The 16,134-nt window shown below is 46.1% G+C and overlaps 1 protein-coding gene across 1 annotated transcript; it reads left to right on the top strand.

Moving 5' to 3' along the window:
* Nucleotides 1-348: 348 nt before the first annotated feature.
* On the top strand, nucleotides 349-4,673 carry BSX (brain specific homeobox). Its single transcript, XM_028527310.1, has 3 exons — nucleotides 349-610; nucleotides 3,249-3,445; nucleotides 4,434-4,673. The coding sequence occupies exons 1-3, from the start codon at nucleotides 349-351 to the stop codon at nucleotides 4,671-4,673; spliced, it is 699 nt and encodes a 232-aa protein (XP_028383111.1).
* The last annotated feature ends 11,461 nt before the right edge of the window (nucleotides 4,674-16,134 follow it).

The following is a 16,134-nucleotide window of genomic DNA, read 5'->3' as shown; positions in this document are numbered from 1 at the left end:
GCTCTCCCAGGCCTGGCCCGTTGAATTCAGCACCGCGGACAGCTCCCCGCCCCGCCCCGGCCCACCGTACCCTCCCCTCTGCTGCTGGCAGCCTTGCCATTGGCTCTCCCGGCTCCCCTCTCCAAGCTGCCAATTCTCCTCCACTTAGACCCAACCTACCCCGGAGATAGTCTTCTCGCCTCTCCTGCGGCCAGGGTAGCCCAGGCCGGGGAAAGAGCCGCGGGGACCCAAGCCTCGCTGGGTGGTGGTCGGCCCTGGACTCTCGCCTCTTTACAGGCTTGCGGAGACGCTGCCTGCTTCCTACACCTCTTCCTCGGCTCTCGCCCCGTGTCAGGCGTTCGGCCCAAGATGAATCTCAACTTCACCTCCCCTCTGCACCCGGCATCTTCTCAGAGGCCCACATCCTTCTTCATTGAGGACATCCTGCTGCACAAGCCCAAGCCACTAAGGGAGGTGGCCCCCGACCATTTTGCCAGCTCTCTGGCCTCCCGGGTGCCTCTGCTAGACTATGGCTACCCCCTCATGCCCACACCCACCCTCCTGGCTCCTCACCCCCATCACCCTCTGCATAAGGGAGACCACCACCACCCTTACTTCCTCACCACTTCGGGTAAGTAAACAGGGGCTTCAAGGCACAGGGAGCAAGAGAGCGGGTCCTCCACGCAGGCCCTACACCTGTGATGGAGCCTGGACAAGGCCAGAGCTGGTGCAGCCTGGCTGGTCGCTGCCTTCCCTGAGTAACAGCAGGAGGTGGGACATGGGATGTGAGCGAGAACACGCAGAGCTCCCTTGAAGCATGCCGACCCATGGGGATAACTCGTGGTCACTGTACTTTTTGCAGTGCAGGAAACATGCCTAGCCAAGCGGTAGCCAGAGGCTTTGACAAAATTCTTGGTGGGCTGAGCATAGTGTCCTTCTTTGTGGTCCTTCTGGCCCAGATGTTAGCCCTGATTCTCTATCTCTGCCTGCTCTGAGGTAGACCCCTGACCACTCCACCCCACAGAACAATATCAACTTTGCAATTCAGGGAAGCTCAGAAGACTGGGGGGGAGGGTTCCCCTCTCAGGTACTGAGCATTCACCACCCACACTGTGGAGGTTTAGAAGTGAAAGAGAGTTTGGGATATTTGAGGACTGAAGGTTTGGGTTGGCTGGAATAAGGGAGAAAGGGTTAGAAAACAGAGGAAGAGATGCTGCTCCTCTTTAACCCCCTTTACTCCCAACCTCTAGTCCTTAACTCACAATCTGAGGCTTGGCTTCCCTCCCTGCCCTGGTTGCTGGCATCACTGGAGTCTCACACCCAAGTACTTTGGTTTGGCAGATGTGGCAAGGAGTGAGAGTCTAGTCGGTGCAACTAGAGAGATGCTGGGAAATACTCAAATTTACACCGCCTCTCTCTCTGAAAGGTCAGGTTCACACTTTCTTCTCCAGCATTTTCATTCCAACAGGAATAGAATTCGTTGAGTCCAAGTGCAAAGGGCAGCTGGAAAAACAACCCTGGCCCCAACAAGGGCTGCGGAAAGAAAGACAGGAGACAGTTTGTGAAGTGTGGGCGCTGGAACCCACAACAAAAGCTAAAAGTGCTTGTGACTCGGAAAACCGCGGACATTGGGACACTGGGCTGGAAGGGCAATAACAAAGCCTACATTGAAGCCCAAATTTCCGTTTTGGCCTCAGCACTGGCCAGCATTACCTATGTTCCCCTCTAATAGCAGTGGCCAAAGTCCCCCACTCGGGGACTTCTTGTTTCTGTTTTTGTTTGGTTTTCCCTGAATTGGCCAGTATTGGCATCTGTGGCAGTTTGCCTGCTTGGTGCCTCTCCGACAGAGTAAAGCCTGCGAAGTGGGGAAAGATTTTGCTGTTGTTCAACAGTCTTCCGGATCCGCGGTGGAAAAGCGCTTCAGTCCTGTTGGAGGTCACTGGGCAAGAAAGGAAACCAGTGAGGAGATTAGAGAGCCGGGTCCCCGCGTTCCCCACAATCTGACAAGAAAACGTGCCGGGGTAGAATTGCCCCTCTGTCCTCGCTCCCAAGACTTCCTGGATGAGAGTTTTGATCTGTTCCCTTGGGCTGCAGGTGGGAAAATGGGGGCAGCTCAGGGAAAGAGAAAGGTGGTTTTTAGTGAGTTTGGGAGGCGAGACATTGTCCACCATTCTCCTAGCCTCAGAACCCTGTGTCACCAGGGACCAGGGGTCTGGAAGCCTGGTGGGGCAGGTGGGGGGTGCAAGGAGACAGCTCCTGGACCATGTGATGTTGGCAAGAAAATTTCAGGAGGCTAGACCCTGGAAGATGTTTCAAAAGTCTCTCCAGGAAGGTATTTTGAAAAGTCCTCTGGATTTATTTTATAATTTTCTTTAAAAATTTTTTAATCTTTATTGTATTTTTCCCATTACCATTTAGTACCCCTATATTTCCCTCCCCCCAGCAATCGCCACACTGTTGTCCAGGTCCATGAGTCCTGTTTCCTTTTTGCTCAGTCCCTCCACCCCTAACCTCCCTCCCCCATCACACTAGCTGTCAGCCTGCTGTCTATGAGTCAGCCTCTGTTTTGCTTGTTAGTTCGGTCTGTTCATTAGATTCCACATATGAGTGAAATCATACGGTATTTGTCTTCCTCTGGCTTCTTTCATTTAGCAAAACCATTTATACTGTTGCAAGGGGTAAAATTTTCTTCTTTTGACAGCCGAGCAGAATTCCATTGTGTAAACGTCCCAAAGTTGTTCTATCCACTCCAGTATTGATGGACACTTGGGCTGCTTCCATACCTTGGCGATTTTAAATTACACTGCAATGAAAATAGAGGGCTTATGTTATTCTGAATTAGTGTTTTGGGTTCCTTCGGATATATTTCCAGAAGTGGGATTGCTGGGTCAAAAGGTAGTTCCATTTTTAATTTTTTGAGGTATCTGCATACAGCTTTCCACAGTGGCTGCACCAGTCTGTATTCCCCTGGAAAGTGCAAAAGGGTTCATCTTTCTCCACATCCTCACCAGCTTATATTTTTCTTTTCAGTTCTTCCTACTGTTTTTGTTTGTATTTGTAGATGGCTTCCAGCTAAAGATCTGCAAGCTGTATTCTTGCGATCCCCATGTTCTGCAATTCCTGGCAGCAGGGCTCCAGAGGCTTTGGGGCGAGGAGGGGCTGGTGGCCAAGGGAGGCTGAGGGGGGTGCCGGGGACAGAAGTGGGGAGTGGAGCGGGAGCTGCCTGCGCGTGGTGGGCTCTGCTCACACGACTGCTTTTCTCTCCTCAGGGGTGCCGGTCCCCGCGTTGTTCCCGCACGCCCCGCACGCGGAGCTCCCGGGGAAGCATTGCCGCCGCCGCAAAGCACGCACCGTGTTCTCCGACTCGCAGCTGTCTGGCCTGGAGAAGAGATTCGAGATTCAGCGCTACCTGTCCACGCCAGAGCGGGTGGAGCTGGCCACAGCGCTCAGCCTGTCCGAGACGCAGGTGGGCCAGACCCCAGGGAGGCCCCATCTCTGCTCTGGCTCCTCTCAGCTCGACTCCTGCCCCCTTCTGCTCCCAGGCAGAGATCTTGAATGACCCCGCTCCCCTTGATTCTAGGTGTCTCCAAAAATCCGTAGCCAAGTACAGCCACTTCCAACTCATGTCAGACTTACCAAAGCAAAATCTCCCCAGGGTCCCCGGACGCCGAGGAAAAACCCCTCTGGTGATGCCGACCCTGGCTGCCCGTGGGAGGGCTGCCGCGTCGCAGCTTCCCCACTTCGCTTCCTACGGGCAGAACCCGTGTCAGGCCCAGAGCGAGAGCAGATGGGTTCTTGTCCTGAGAGAGGCCCATGCAAGGAGCTCGTTGCTTTTTTATTTTAACCTCTCACAGCTACAAGTCTTCATACCTACATCGTCCCCTCCCCCAAAACACATAATGTAAGCTTCTCCTTATTGCCCTGTCCTGAGTGGAAGAACCGTTTGGATTCCTCCAGATGCTGTGCCGCCTCCAAAGTCCTTCTCCACTCCCTCTCTTATCTTCCGTGTACCCGGTCACCCACCTTGCTGTGAAACCCTTAGCCCCGCTGGGCCCCAGGGGTTTTCTCTGATGAGAAGCAGACAGGTAGTCAGATGTCATAACCAGAAGAGCTACATTGTGTCGAACATGTATGAGACACCCACGCAGCACTTACTATTAGGAATTCTAACTAATAACAGGACTAGTATTACTAACCACGTTATTTTGATCCTCGTCGTTATGTTGGGACAATTACTTCTGGAGCCTTGGGTTGATTCTCGTTTAACCTAAGAGGATAACGTGTGAGCAGAGCAGGTGTGACTTAACGCAGGGCGAGACTGTCACAACTCGTGAACAATTTGTCAGTGGATTGTAGTTTATTTTCCTAGACCCCAGCAATCGCTTAGCTCTTGGGGCCAATAGCTGTGCGTCTGAAGGAATGACGTGGTTTTATGTTTTTCTCCCTGAAATCAGGTGAAAACCTGGTTCCAGAACCGGCGGATGAAGCATAAAAAGCAGCTGAGGAAAAGTCAAGATGAACCCAAAGCGCCAGAAGCTCCCGAGAGCCCCGAGGGCAGCCCCCGCGGCCCCGCAGCCGTGCCCGCCGAGGCTCGGCTGGGCCTGCCCGCCGGCCCCTTCGTGCTGACCGAGCCGGAGGACGAGGTGGACATCGGGGATGAGGGGGAACTCGGCTCGGAGCCTCAGGTGCTCTGAGCCGCCGGGCTGGGGGAGACGAGGAAGAGACCGTGGGGCGGGTGCGGTTCCCTTCGGGACCTGAAGATTCGGGCGGGCTTCGGAGATCCGCTCCTGGAAGACAAACCAAACGTCCCCGGTCTGCCCTCCAATCCGTGCTGAACCGGCGCGACCACGGCTGAGCCTCCCAGCCCCAGCCCCGCGAGTGCCCGCGGGGGTGCCCGCGGGGGTGCGTGTGCTCTGGGGCGGCTCTTCCCCGCGCCATCAGCGGCTCCAAACGCAACGCGGGCTCTCGGCTTGCCAGTGCGCTGCGGGACGACGTCGCGGAGACTGCAGATCACTGGGGCCCTAAACTCTCAGCCGCCTGTCCCCAGCTCTGCGGCCCAGGTTCCGCGGCCTCTCCACCCGGACCCTTGGCCCTTCCTCGGTCAGACTGGTGGTCTGCAGTAAGGGGTCGGATCTGGGTCTTCGCCCTGCTGGGGAACCAGGCTGAGCCACGACCAGATCCTGAACTCGTCCACCGCCGACGGACTGGCGCCCTGCTCGCCACTGACCTCCAGCGCTGGTCCCCAGCCCCGTCTCTAACTCAGATACTAAAGCGACTCCCTCCTTCTCAGAGCGGCGCTTCCGTCCTTTCACGTCACGGTCCCACTCGAGAGGTGGGGGCTCTGCCCCCTGGCACCCTTCCCAAGCTTGTGGTCCCCTCCACTGGAGTCCCCAAAGCCCCTCCCCCCCCCCACCCCACTGCGGCGCGGCCGGGTACCGAGCGGCGCCTGCGCTCGGCGAGAAGCTGGGACGCAAAATGCCCACCGAGCGCTTTCTGCTTCCCGACCTTGCTGTGCGCCTGTCCCGCAACTGCTCCGCGTCCCTCGGCTTACTGACATTTTGAGTGAGTGCTCCTTGGGTTGTGTGTGTGAAGACGCTCGTTCTCGTTGCATTTTAAGGGAATGCGGAATTTTAGCAAGACTGAGGCTAAAGGGGAAGGCTCGTTCCCCTCGGGAGAGCACATGTTTGGGGACTTTCGAGGTGGGGCTGGAGTCGGACGCGCCCTGGACGCGGCCCCTTTCCCTTTGCCCGGGGAGTCCTCTGTTGTCCTCCGGGGATTGCAGTCTCTTTAGTTAATAAAGGGCTCGCGGGCAAAACTGGGAACACACACAAGTTTCTGGGAACCGTTTGTTACGGCGTCCGACCTACGCACGCCCCTCCCCTCCCCCCCAGGCGTCTCCTCTCTCCCCGGGACTGGACTCGCTAACTCTTGACCTTTCGTTAACGGATCGCGTCTTCCCCACCCCGAGTTTTGAGTTTTTAATCGTTTAATAATAGTCTTGAGTTCCACCTACATGGAAAAGGTCACGGCAAATAATATTTTTTTGACTCTGGAATGCTGAAGAGACACAGCTCTCTTAACATTTGGGGTTCGAAATTACACTAACGAATTACTGGAGGACACTGCACGCCCAGCACACTTATCGGGTGTGTCAGTCAGGCCAGAGGCGACCTCCCAGCTTCCGACCTTTCTTTCACTCTGGTTGTGTATTAAGGTGTGTGAGCCCAGGAAGGCTGGAAAGGAGTAAGAGTGGCGAGGTGGAATCCCGTCCCGTGGGTTCTAATGATGAATAAAAATTACGGGCACTTGGGAAAAAGGGCAGTTTGCTTCCAGACCATTGTGATAAAACGAGTATCCCAATAAAGCCGATGCTGATCCTTTTGCCTGTGGAGGGCATTGCCTTCAATTTGTAAAAACGCAACAACTGTGAAGGGCAATAAAACGAGGTGTGTCCGCATGTGGACAGCAGCCATGTGAGTGCACTGTTACATTTCATCTTTTTGCTGTTGTTGTTCCTTGCTTCTCTGGTACGAGGATAAATCCTGAAAGCCCTTCTAGACTTAAGTTCTATGATTCCATGAATGCAGGAATAGGCTTTTGTTTTTTTTACAGTAAGTTTGTTCAGGAAAACATTATTTTAAAAAAAGAGAAATGTTAGACTGAGACCTTTATCCATTCTGCATCATTTAGGAGGCAAAGCTACTACTTTAAAAACATAAGAATTGTATAGCTGTTTGGATTTTCCAAAGTGCTCTTTATCAATCAACAATCTTGTGAGTCACACACAACTAGAATTATTTTCCCTTTCATAGTTCAGGAAAGCGAGGCTTGGTAAGATTATAGGATGTACCCATGAAATCAGGACTAGCTAACAGCCAAAGCAGGACAAATATATATACATACACATACATATATATACACAGTATATATATATATGTATATATATACATATATATACATATATATATATATTCTGACTCCTTGTTCATTTCTCTGCCCAGCACAGTTTTATTTCTAGTAACAATGCATTGATTGGCATTTTTGTCTCTTACTTTATAAGAATACCTTTGTCATTTATATAGTTTGTGTAGATATGTTATTGAAAGCAAATTTAGGCTCAGCTTTCTCCTTTCTCTTTTTGTTCAGATAGTGACAGTACAGCTTTAAGGCAGGAGTTTTTGACAAATGTTTTACAATAAGACAAAAAAACTTGATTTTAGGAAAAATGTGATTTGTGAATAAGAATGTTCCTAGTAATCTGGAAAGGAAAGTAGATACTATTATACAAAGGGAGGGAAAACCCTCAAACTTTTCCAATCCCTGGAAGAACAGACACTAAAAGGAATTTGGGGAGAATTTTTCAAGTAAGTAGAAATACTATGTTTTGGGGGAAATTAAAAAATTAAATTAGATGGTTAACACATACCCCCCAAATCAGAAATTTATCTTTCTTCTGTCTTCACAAGAATATGCCAGGGCTTAATTTGGATCTAAAAGGAGCACATTCGTCACATTTCATAACCTTTTGGAAAGGAAGGCAGGTAGGTAGGAAGCTTTGTTAGCATAGGCCCAGCTCTGCCTGGTGGGAGGCAGAATGAATCCCAGAGCTCAGGGAATGGCCACGTGTGTCTTTGGTTTAGGGGCACGAAACATAGAAAGATGCTCCTTCTTCCTCCTGGTCCTTCCTTGGTGGCTGTTCCTGGTAAGACGAGGGTGGCGGGGAGGGAAGAGCTATGGACCACAGCACTGTTTGCTCATCAGACAGTGTTCCCTGAGGTTGTGGGCTAGCAATTCAGCAGCAAAGTTCTCTTGATTTTCCTTCCTTCCCTGCCTTCCCTCCCTCCCTTCCTTTCCCCCTGCTATACACAGGGGTTAGTGATAGTAGTAGTGGATAGACACAGTTTAGTCTCAATTTAATGTAACACAACCACACTTTTTGTTTTTGGCCTTCAATACTGATCAAAGCCTCCATAGGCCAAAGAGGTGTTTTGTCTGAATGACCCAGCCTTTTGCCTCAACTCACTTTTACTTGGTGGTGAAGATCTGATAAAACCAATCTCATTATGACATCTGAAAGACAGAAATACATAGGTCTGATTCTGCAGGGGCAAAAACATCTAAAAATAGCCAAGGTGGGAAAGTCACCCCATTTATAATCTCAACTGTGGTAAATAATTTGCTTCATGTTAGTTCTTCATGTTTGTGACAGACTTCATTTCATAGATTCTCAGAGAGGGGCTCTTGATAATATTTCTGCTCACACAACCTAAGAACATAAAAAATGACCACCACACCATTCAGCCAAGTATGAAGCTGATAGTGACACCAAGAAATGATTAGTTGGAATCCATGACACCACTTCAAAGGCCAGAGAACTGGTTGGTGTGGGCATATTTGCTAACTAGAGATAGAGATATGAAGGCAAAGAGCAAACAGAATGCTTTCTGGTGCTAAGAGAATCATGCAATAAACGTATTTAATTGAAACAATGACTCCCTGGTTTTCTTGAATTGGGCTTGATATATGTGCAAAAACAATGAGTTAATTAAAATACTTTGTATTTTGTCCTGGCTGGTGTGGCTAAGTGGATTGAGTGCTGGCCTGTGAACCAAAAGGTCATAGGGATGATTCAGGGCACAAGCCTGGGTTGCTTGCCAGGTCTCCAGTAGGGGCTGTGCAAGAAGCAATCACACATTGATGTTTCTCTCCCTCTCTTTCTCCTTCCCTTCCTCTCTCTCTAAAAACAAATAAATAAAATCTTGAAAAAATAATAAAAATACTTTATATTTTATTTGTTATATTCTTGGAATCACATTTACATTCCTTTTAGAGAATGTAAATAAGCTAAAATTCACACAATATACAGGAACCTGGATAGTAAAAGTGTGGAAAACAACAAATGAAGACATGTAAGCTTTTCAGTGTGGGGAAGCAAGGCTTTGGAGACAGGTGGGAGGGGAGATTAGCTAGGGGAGTTGTATTGGAATGGCTGCATAGCTCTTAAGTGTGTCAAGGGGCACGTCTGTTTTGTCATGCTAAGAGAGCAGAACCAGAACCAATGGATGGTTCCAGAGAAGCAGATTTTTGAACAACATTTAAATACCTTTTATAGGTCAAGCACTGTGTTTTCTATCAACAGAACAGGCCAAGTCCACAGAGCTCTACACTCCTTTCACTAGGAAAGTTTGAACAGAAGTTGGAAGGCAGGCATTAGGGATGCTCTCTGATGGATTTCTTCTTTTGGGGGAGATTGGGCTGGATATCCTGTGTGGTTCCTTCTAACCTTTAAGATCCTAGTACTCTATCATCTTCTTATTTTAAAAGAACTATAAGTGTCAACTCACTATGAATAAGATTTCAGGTCATATACTCTAATTTAAGTAAATATATCTAAAACAACCAGAAGAGTTGAGACACAGAAAAAGAAGAAAAGTATACTCTTCAGTAAAGAAACCTCAAAAATTTCATTCTAGAAAGTGAAAACAAAGTGGTGTTCCCCTGAGTTCAGAACTGAGATGTAGTCAGGAAGGGGTTGTGGGTGTCAGAAGAGACACCTGACACACTCTAAACCCTTCACTTTATGGAGAAGAAGTTAAGATGCAGGCGTACTAAATGTCTTGCCAATGTCAAGTAGACAGCGGCAGAACTAAGACTGAAAGTCAATTTTGATGATCACACCTTACAAGTAATTCATGATAGTGGTGTTATTATCATTGTATTATGTGGAGGAGAGAATTTTGCATAGCAATTTTGGATGTAAAGTGTGGTCAAGGTGGGGGGAGCAAAAGAGGGTGGGAAATGAGGGGCATCTGTAATAGTGTCAAGATTAAAAAATTAGCTGGAAATTATCTGCTAAAATCTTAGATCAGTTTATGGAGACACTTCTGGTTAAGAACTCTGAAACTTGAACTGGCTTTCCTAGGAGGCGCCAGGTCCGTAAGCTATGTTTTCATTTAAGCCAAGGTTGAATGACCACTTGCAGGGCTGTTTTAGAAGAAATTCACATCTTCAATGGGGTGAGCTAGATGGCCTCTCTAAGCTACTTCAGATCTCTACATTTTTCTACTCTGAAAACTTTTGGCTTAATCTCCTTTACTTACAGATGAGGCAACTGAGAGTCAGAGAGGTTGACTTGCCCAGTGTCACACAGCCTCTTACTTTGGTGAGTTACAGAATTAATACATGCAGAGGTCGGAGAAGTGACCTCCAGTAACTATTCAGGAGTGAGATGGAAATCTGAAACGATTCTCATGTTTTCTCTCCAGTCAGATCCTCTTCATTGTATTTTCAGGTTTTAACTGCTTTCTTTCTTAGAATTCCTGGTGTACACGCCAAATAACCTTTCTTCCATGATTTTATTTATAATTCTGTGAGTCTTTCCTTATTACTGTCTTTATAATATTGAATAGCCACAATCAGATTTGGCATCATCACCGCTGACTTAGAGACTTAAATTCTAATCTTATTGTTGCTAATGATGACAGTCATACCTTGGTACTCGGCCTCAGAACTCATCGAATTCTGTACTCCATCCCACTTTGATGAGGAAAAATTGTTCCAGCACTTGGCGCTTGCTTGGGATTCATTGCACTTGCTAGAACAGGCGTGATACTGCCCCACAAGTGAAAATGCTTCATCTTTGGGTGCTCGCCAGTTTCAGCCCTCGGTACAAGTTCTGGAATGAATTAATGACAAGTACCACGGTACCACTGTATATTGCTTCTCTTACTTGGCATCTGAAAAATGAGGAGAGTGCCTTATAAGTTGGTAAAGAATGGAGAGGGATGTGAGATAAGGGACATGAAATGATCTTACCTACTGTGAGATCCTGGATGAAAAGTGCTAGAGGAAGATAATAAATTATAGAACAAAACATATCACTTTGGTCCTTTACACCATACTTCATAGGACTATTATAAAAATATGGCTAACTCTAATGTACCATTAGTCTTGTGTTCCATCACCATTATTACAAAAGGGTTATTATGTGTCTTTCCAAAGAATTTTTTTATAACTTCATCTTACTTTCTCTTTTGTCATTGTCCTACTGCTTGGACTCAGAGAGGACGGGTGGGTCCTGGATGAAATAAGAGTCAGAAAGTTTCACTGAGGATGCTTCATGGAGAGTGCCCTTTTGCTCCCCAGTGCCTAACTGCCACCCCCCCCCCCCCCCCCGCCCAATCCTGCATGGGGTTTCTGCCATCCCTGACTGACAGACATAATGCTGTGTAGGGAGGGAAGTTAGAATTCAAATCCATGGGAGCCTTCTTAAAAGATAAAGAATTGCTTGTGTTTCCAGAATAGAATCTACTAGGAAAATCCAAGATTTAAGCTTTTATCTTAAGCTTTTAAGATTTTTTTTAGTTTGAAAAGACACACTGTATGAATATACCTCCACAGCAAGAATAAGCCAAAGAGTTGTTTAAAAATATTGACTAATATAACCTTTGGGGATTATCTGAATATTTGGAGCATCCATTCTCTCCCTAGCCTCCATGGTTACACACGATGGGATAATAAGTACACTTACCAATATTCTAGCCAAAAGTTAAAGAATGGCCAAATAGTCTTTATCCTTTCTCAATGCTTGACTTGGGATGGATGGGAAATAAGCTGTGAAAAGCAATGGGGATAAGGGACAGAAGGATGACCCCATATTCTGAGTTTCAAATGGGAATAATTTATAAACTAAGAGCAGAAAACTAACACTTTGTGCTTGCTTTGGTCTTTTTCCATCTATTTTTCTCTTTCAATTCCTAAGCTCTTTATTTTTAACTTTAAAAGATTTGTGTTTTGTCAGTTATTTATGCATGTTGTTTAAAGAGTCACATAGTTCTATAAGGGGTATTTAGAAAGGGGAGTAGTCCCCTGCCCCCTTCCCCATGCTGTTTGCACAGGCAACTGGTTTCAGTAATGTCTGATTATTTGGTATTTACTTAATGCTTCCAAATTATTTCACTGAATTGCTGCTTTTTGGTATTTTTATTTTAGGGATTCTCTAGTACTTCATGTTATAAAAGAAAAAGGTCCAGTTTTCTTTCTCTGCTGCTCCTGGCACACATGTGCACCTCTTGTCTCTTTTCTCAACATGGGCATTTTGGTTACATCGCTGTAATGACATGGATGTGCTGCAGCTAAACTGGGCATTCAGTTATGGTTACTTTTCTTGTTCTGCAAGACTTTTTGTTTTTCTTGGATGTAATACTTGTTTTATTCGTAATTTTTAATGTACCTGTGACTAATTTAACTCCAAGATCCTCACCATTTGTCTATATCCTCCTCCTAAGATATTCATGTATTCTTAACATTTCACTTTCCTGAATAAATCTCTCCCAAAGCCATTGGTCTGTTTCTTTTTTTTTTAAATGTATTTTATTGATTATGCTATTACAGTTGTCCCATTTCCCCTCTTCTCTCCCCTCCACCCTGAACCCCCTCTCCCACCCACGTTCCCCCCCTTTAGTTCATGTCCATGTGTCATACTTATGAGTTCTTTAGCTTCTACATTTCCCGTACTATTCTTGCCCTCCCCCTATCTATTTTCAACCTACATTCTATGCTACTCATTCTCTATACCTTTTCCCCCTATCTCCTCCCACCCCCCTGCTGCTAGCCCTTCATGTGCCCTCCATTTCTGTGGTTCTGTTCCTGTTCTAGTTGTTTACTTAGTTTCTTTTGGTTTTGCTTTAGTTGTGGTTGTTAATAATTGTGAGTTTGCTGTCCTTTTACTATACATGTCTTTTCTTTATTTTCTTTTCTTAGATAAGTCCCTTTAGCATTTCATAAAATAAGGGCTTGGTGATGATGAACTCCTTTAACTTGACCTTATCTGAAAAGCACTTTATCTTCCCTTCCATTCTAAATGAGAGCTTTGCTGGATAGAGCCATCTGGGATGTAGGCCCTTGTCTTTCATGACTTGGAATACTTCTTTCCAGCCCCTTCTTGCCTGTAAGGTCTCTTTGGAGAAATCAGCTGACAGTCTGATGGGAACTCCTTTGTAGGTTACTGTCCCCTTATCTCTTGCTGCTTCTAGGATTCTCTCCTTCGTTTTTACCTTGGCTAATGTAATTATGATGTGCCTTGGTGTGTTTCTTCTTGGGTCCAACTTCTTTGGGGCTCTCTGAGCTTCTTGGATTTCTTGGAAGACTGTTCCCTTTGCCAGATTGGGGAAGTTCTCCTTTATTATTTGATCAAATATGTGCTCAGTCTGTTGCTTTTCTCCTTCCCATTCTGGTACCCCTATAATTCGGATGTTGGAACGTTTAAAGGTGTCCTGGATGCCCTTAAGCTTTTCCTCGATTTTTTGAATTCTTATTTCATCATGCTTTCCTGCTTGGTTGATTCTATCTTCCTTCTGGTCCACTGTATTGTTTTGAGACTCAGATTCCTTCCTTTCACTATTGGCTCTCCTCCGCGTATCTTCCTGCATCTCTTTTATGGTAACCTGCATCCTTTCATCTAAATTGCGCCCAAAATCAACCAATTCCGTGAGCTTTCTGATCACCAGTGTTTTGAACTGTGCATCTGATAGATTGGCTATTTCTTGGTCGCTCAAAAGGATGAGTCCTGGGGGACTGATCTGTTCTGTTGGAAACATATCTTATGTCTTTCCCTGTCTCTCCTCCTTTTTTTTCTTTTTTCCGGTCTGGTCGCTCTTGTTACAGTGGGGGGTGGAGCCTTAGGTGTTCACTCGGGCTGGGCACTCCAGTTGCTAGAGTGTGACGTGGTATGTGGGGGCAGGGGCAGGAGGGAACAATAGCGGTCGTTCTGTTCTCCTGGGCTCAGACCCTTCCTTGGGACCCCGGGCCGCGAGCTCTGCCCTGGTCCACAATCGCTGCCCCACTGGGTCCGCCAGTCACAGCCTGCGCACTCAGGGATCACCGCTGCATTCCTGCGCCCCAGATGGCTGTCACACCGATTTCGAGCCAAATTTTCCCCCACCTCCACGCCGCCGACCCGCGCCAGCCCCGCGCCTGCCCGGCTCATCGTCTCCTACCAGCCTGGATGTATGGGTCCACTTCAACTTCTTGGCTGTCTGACTTCCATTCAGATAAATCCTCTGTCAGTTCTGAGTGATATTCTGTCTGCAAATCATTGTTGTTCTAATCTTGGTTGTGCGAGAAGGCACTGTGCATTCACCTATTCCTCCATCTTGCCAGAAGTCTCTGTTTCATTCTGGATTCTCTTGGTAATGCATCTCCCTTTCCTGACATCCCAGGAGTCAATAAAATGACTCCTTTCATTTTATTTATTTATCTGTCTATCTATTGAGTTATTTAGTTATTATATTTGACAGAGGGGAAGGGAGGGGAGAGGGAGAGGGACAGAAACATTGATGTATGAGAGATATATCAATCAGTTGCCTCTTGAACACCCCCAACTATGGACCTGGCCCATAACCTCAGCATGTGCTGTGACTGGGAATTGAACTGGTGACCTTTTGGTTCACAGGCTGGTGCTCAATCTAATGGAGCCACATGAGCCAGGGCTGGAGTCCTTTCATTTTATTATTGTTTCCCTTGTCTTCCTCTTTCTTGGTTTACTCTCTCATTTTGGTGAAGAATGTCCATGGTTTCCTGATTGCTGTGTGAGTCATATGTTTTGAGATCCTTGTCTAAAAATTTCTTTTTTCTAGTCTCACAGTTTATTAATATTTGGCTAAGTACAGAATTCTAAATGAAAAATCTTTTTGAATAAATTTGAAGGCATCATTCAATTTAACATTAGCTTCCAATTGCTGTTTTGAAATCTAAAGCTACTTGATTCTTTGTCTTGCTTTATTTATTTATTTATTTATTTAGGCTGTAGAATACTCTATTTGTAGGTAGTATACTGAAATTTTACAATTATGTGCCTTGGTTAGAGACCTATTTTTTTCTCCCTGTTCTGGATTTTCAATAGGCCCTCACTTTAAGTCTGAAAATGCATCTATTTCCGTTGTGGGAAGCTTTCTCAAATTAATTATTTGATTATTTCTACTTCTCTTTTTCTATGTTTCTTTATGGAACTTCCATTATTTAGATTTTACCTGCTGGATTTATTCTTTAAATTTATAATCTTTTTACCTTTTGGCTCTGCTTTCTGGGAGAATTCCTCAATGGTATCTTCTAGGCTTTGAGTTCTTTAAATTTCTTCTATCATATTTCTAATTCCTGAGACCTCTTTTAATTTCTTTATCCTCCTGCTTTTTAAAAAATCATATTTTCTCCAGCATTTTCAGATGTTTAGGAATCCATGGCTGTCTGCTTATATTTCAGTATGAGAAAGGAGAAAGCTGATAGGAAGTTATGAATACACGGCGGGACTTGTTGACTGTCAGCTTTACAGTAGCATGACATGGTTGAGTTCTTTAGTTGCAGAACTACTGAACTCAGGAGTTTTAGGTCTTTTCTTTTAGCCTGGCCAGATTACCCAGAGAGGATTTTCCAAATTCCCATTTGTAAGATGAAGGCCCAACATTTGGGGGCCATGTGGCAGAAGAGGAGCTGAGGCCTCTGTGTTTAGAACACGCATGTTCACTCTCAGCTGTTTGCAGTTCCGTGGCTCCTAGCAGAGTCATCCATACCTCGCTCCAGACACACCCTCCTGCCCGTGCAGAGGGGAGTGCAATCCTTCCCTGGGCTGGTGAGGGGGGCAGGTATCCTTCACTCAGTCCTCCTCACCTCCCTTCACCCCCACTTCTGAAGGTAATTGACACCATCAATTCCTGAACAGTTGGGGGTCTTCTTCAATATAAGTCAGATCAATTCTTGGCTGCCCTCTTTGCTAAGTTAGTAGTATTTTTGGAGTCTGCCATTTTGTTTACAACTCATTTATCTGCTTTTCAGTTTTCAGAATTTTGTTACTGTTGTCCCTCCTCCTGTTCTTTCCATTTTAATATGTGAATGCCTTTTTTAAAAATAGAATATCACCAAGTATAATTTATTTATTTATATTTATTGTTGTTCAGGTACAGTTGTCTCCATTTTCCTCCCACCCTTGATCCTGCCCCCCTTTGGCTTTCTCCATGGTTCCTTTATACATGTTCTTTGATTACCTTTCCCCTTCTTTCTCCCATTATCCCCCTCACCCCTCCTCTCAGGTTACTGTCAGTTTGTTCTTTATTTCAATGTCCCTTTATTTCAATATTTTGCTTGCTTGTTTGTTTTGTTTTG

Source organism: Phyllostomus discolor, chromosome 13 (genome assembly GCF_004126475.2).
Source record: "Phyllostomus discolor isolate MPI-MPIP mPhyDis1 chromosome 13, mPhyDis1.pri.v3, whole genome shotgun sequence".
Taxonomy (NCBI): Eukaryota; Metazoa; Chordata; class Mammalia; order Chiroptera; family Phyllostomidae; genus Phyllostomus; species Phyllostomus discolor.
The sequence above is the reverse complement of the archived record's forward strand: the minus strand, read 5'-3'. Positions and strand labels throughout refer to the sequence as shown.

Bases quoted from the DNA above. Each gene is read 5' to 3' on its own strand.
- BSX (XM_028527310.1), top strand. From the start codon at position 349: ATGAATCTCAACTTCACCTCCCCTCTGCACCCGGCATCTTCTCAGAGG. The intron at 611-3,248 runs GTAAGTAAACAG...TTCTCTCCTCAG, and splicing joins TTACTTCCTCACCACTTCGG to GGGTGCCGGTCCCCGCGTTG. The intron at 3,446-4,433 runs GTGGGCCAGACC...CCCTGAAATCAG, and splicing joins TCAGCCTGTCCGAGACGCAG to GTGAAAACCTGGTTCCAGAA.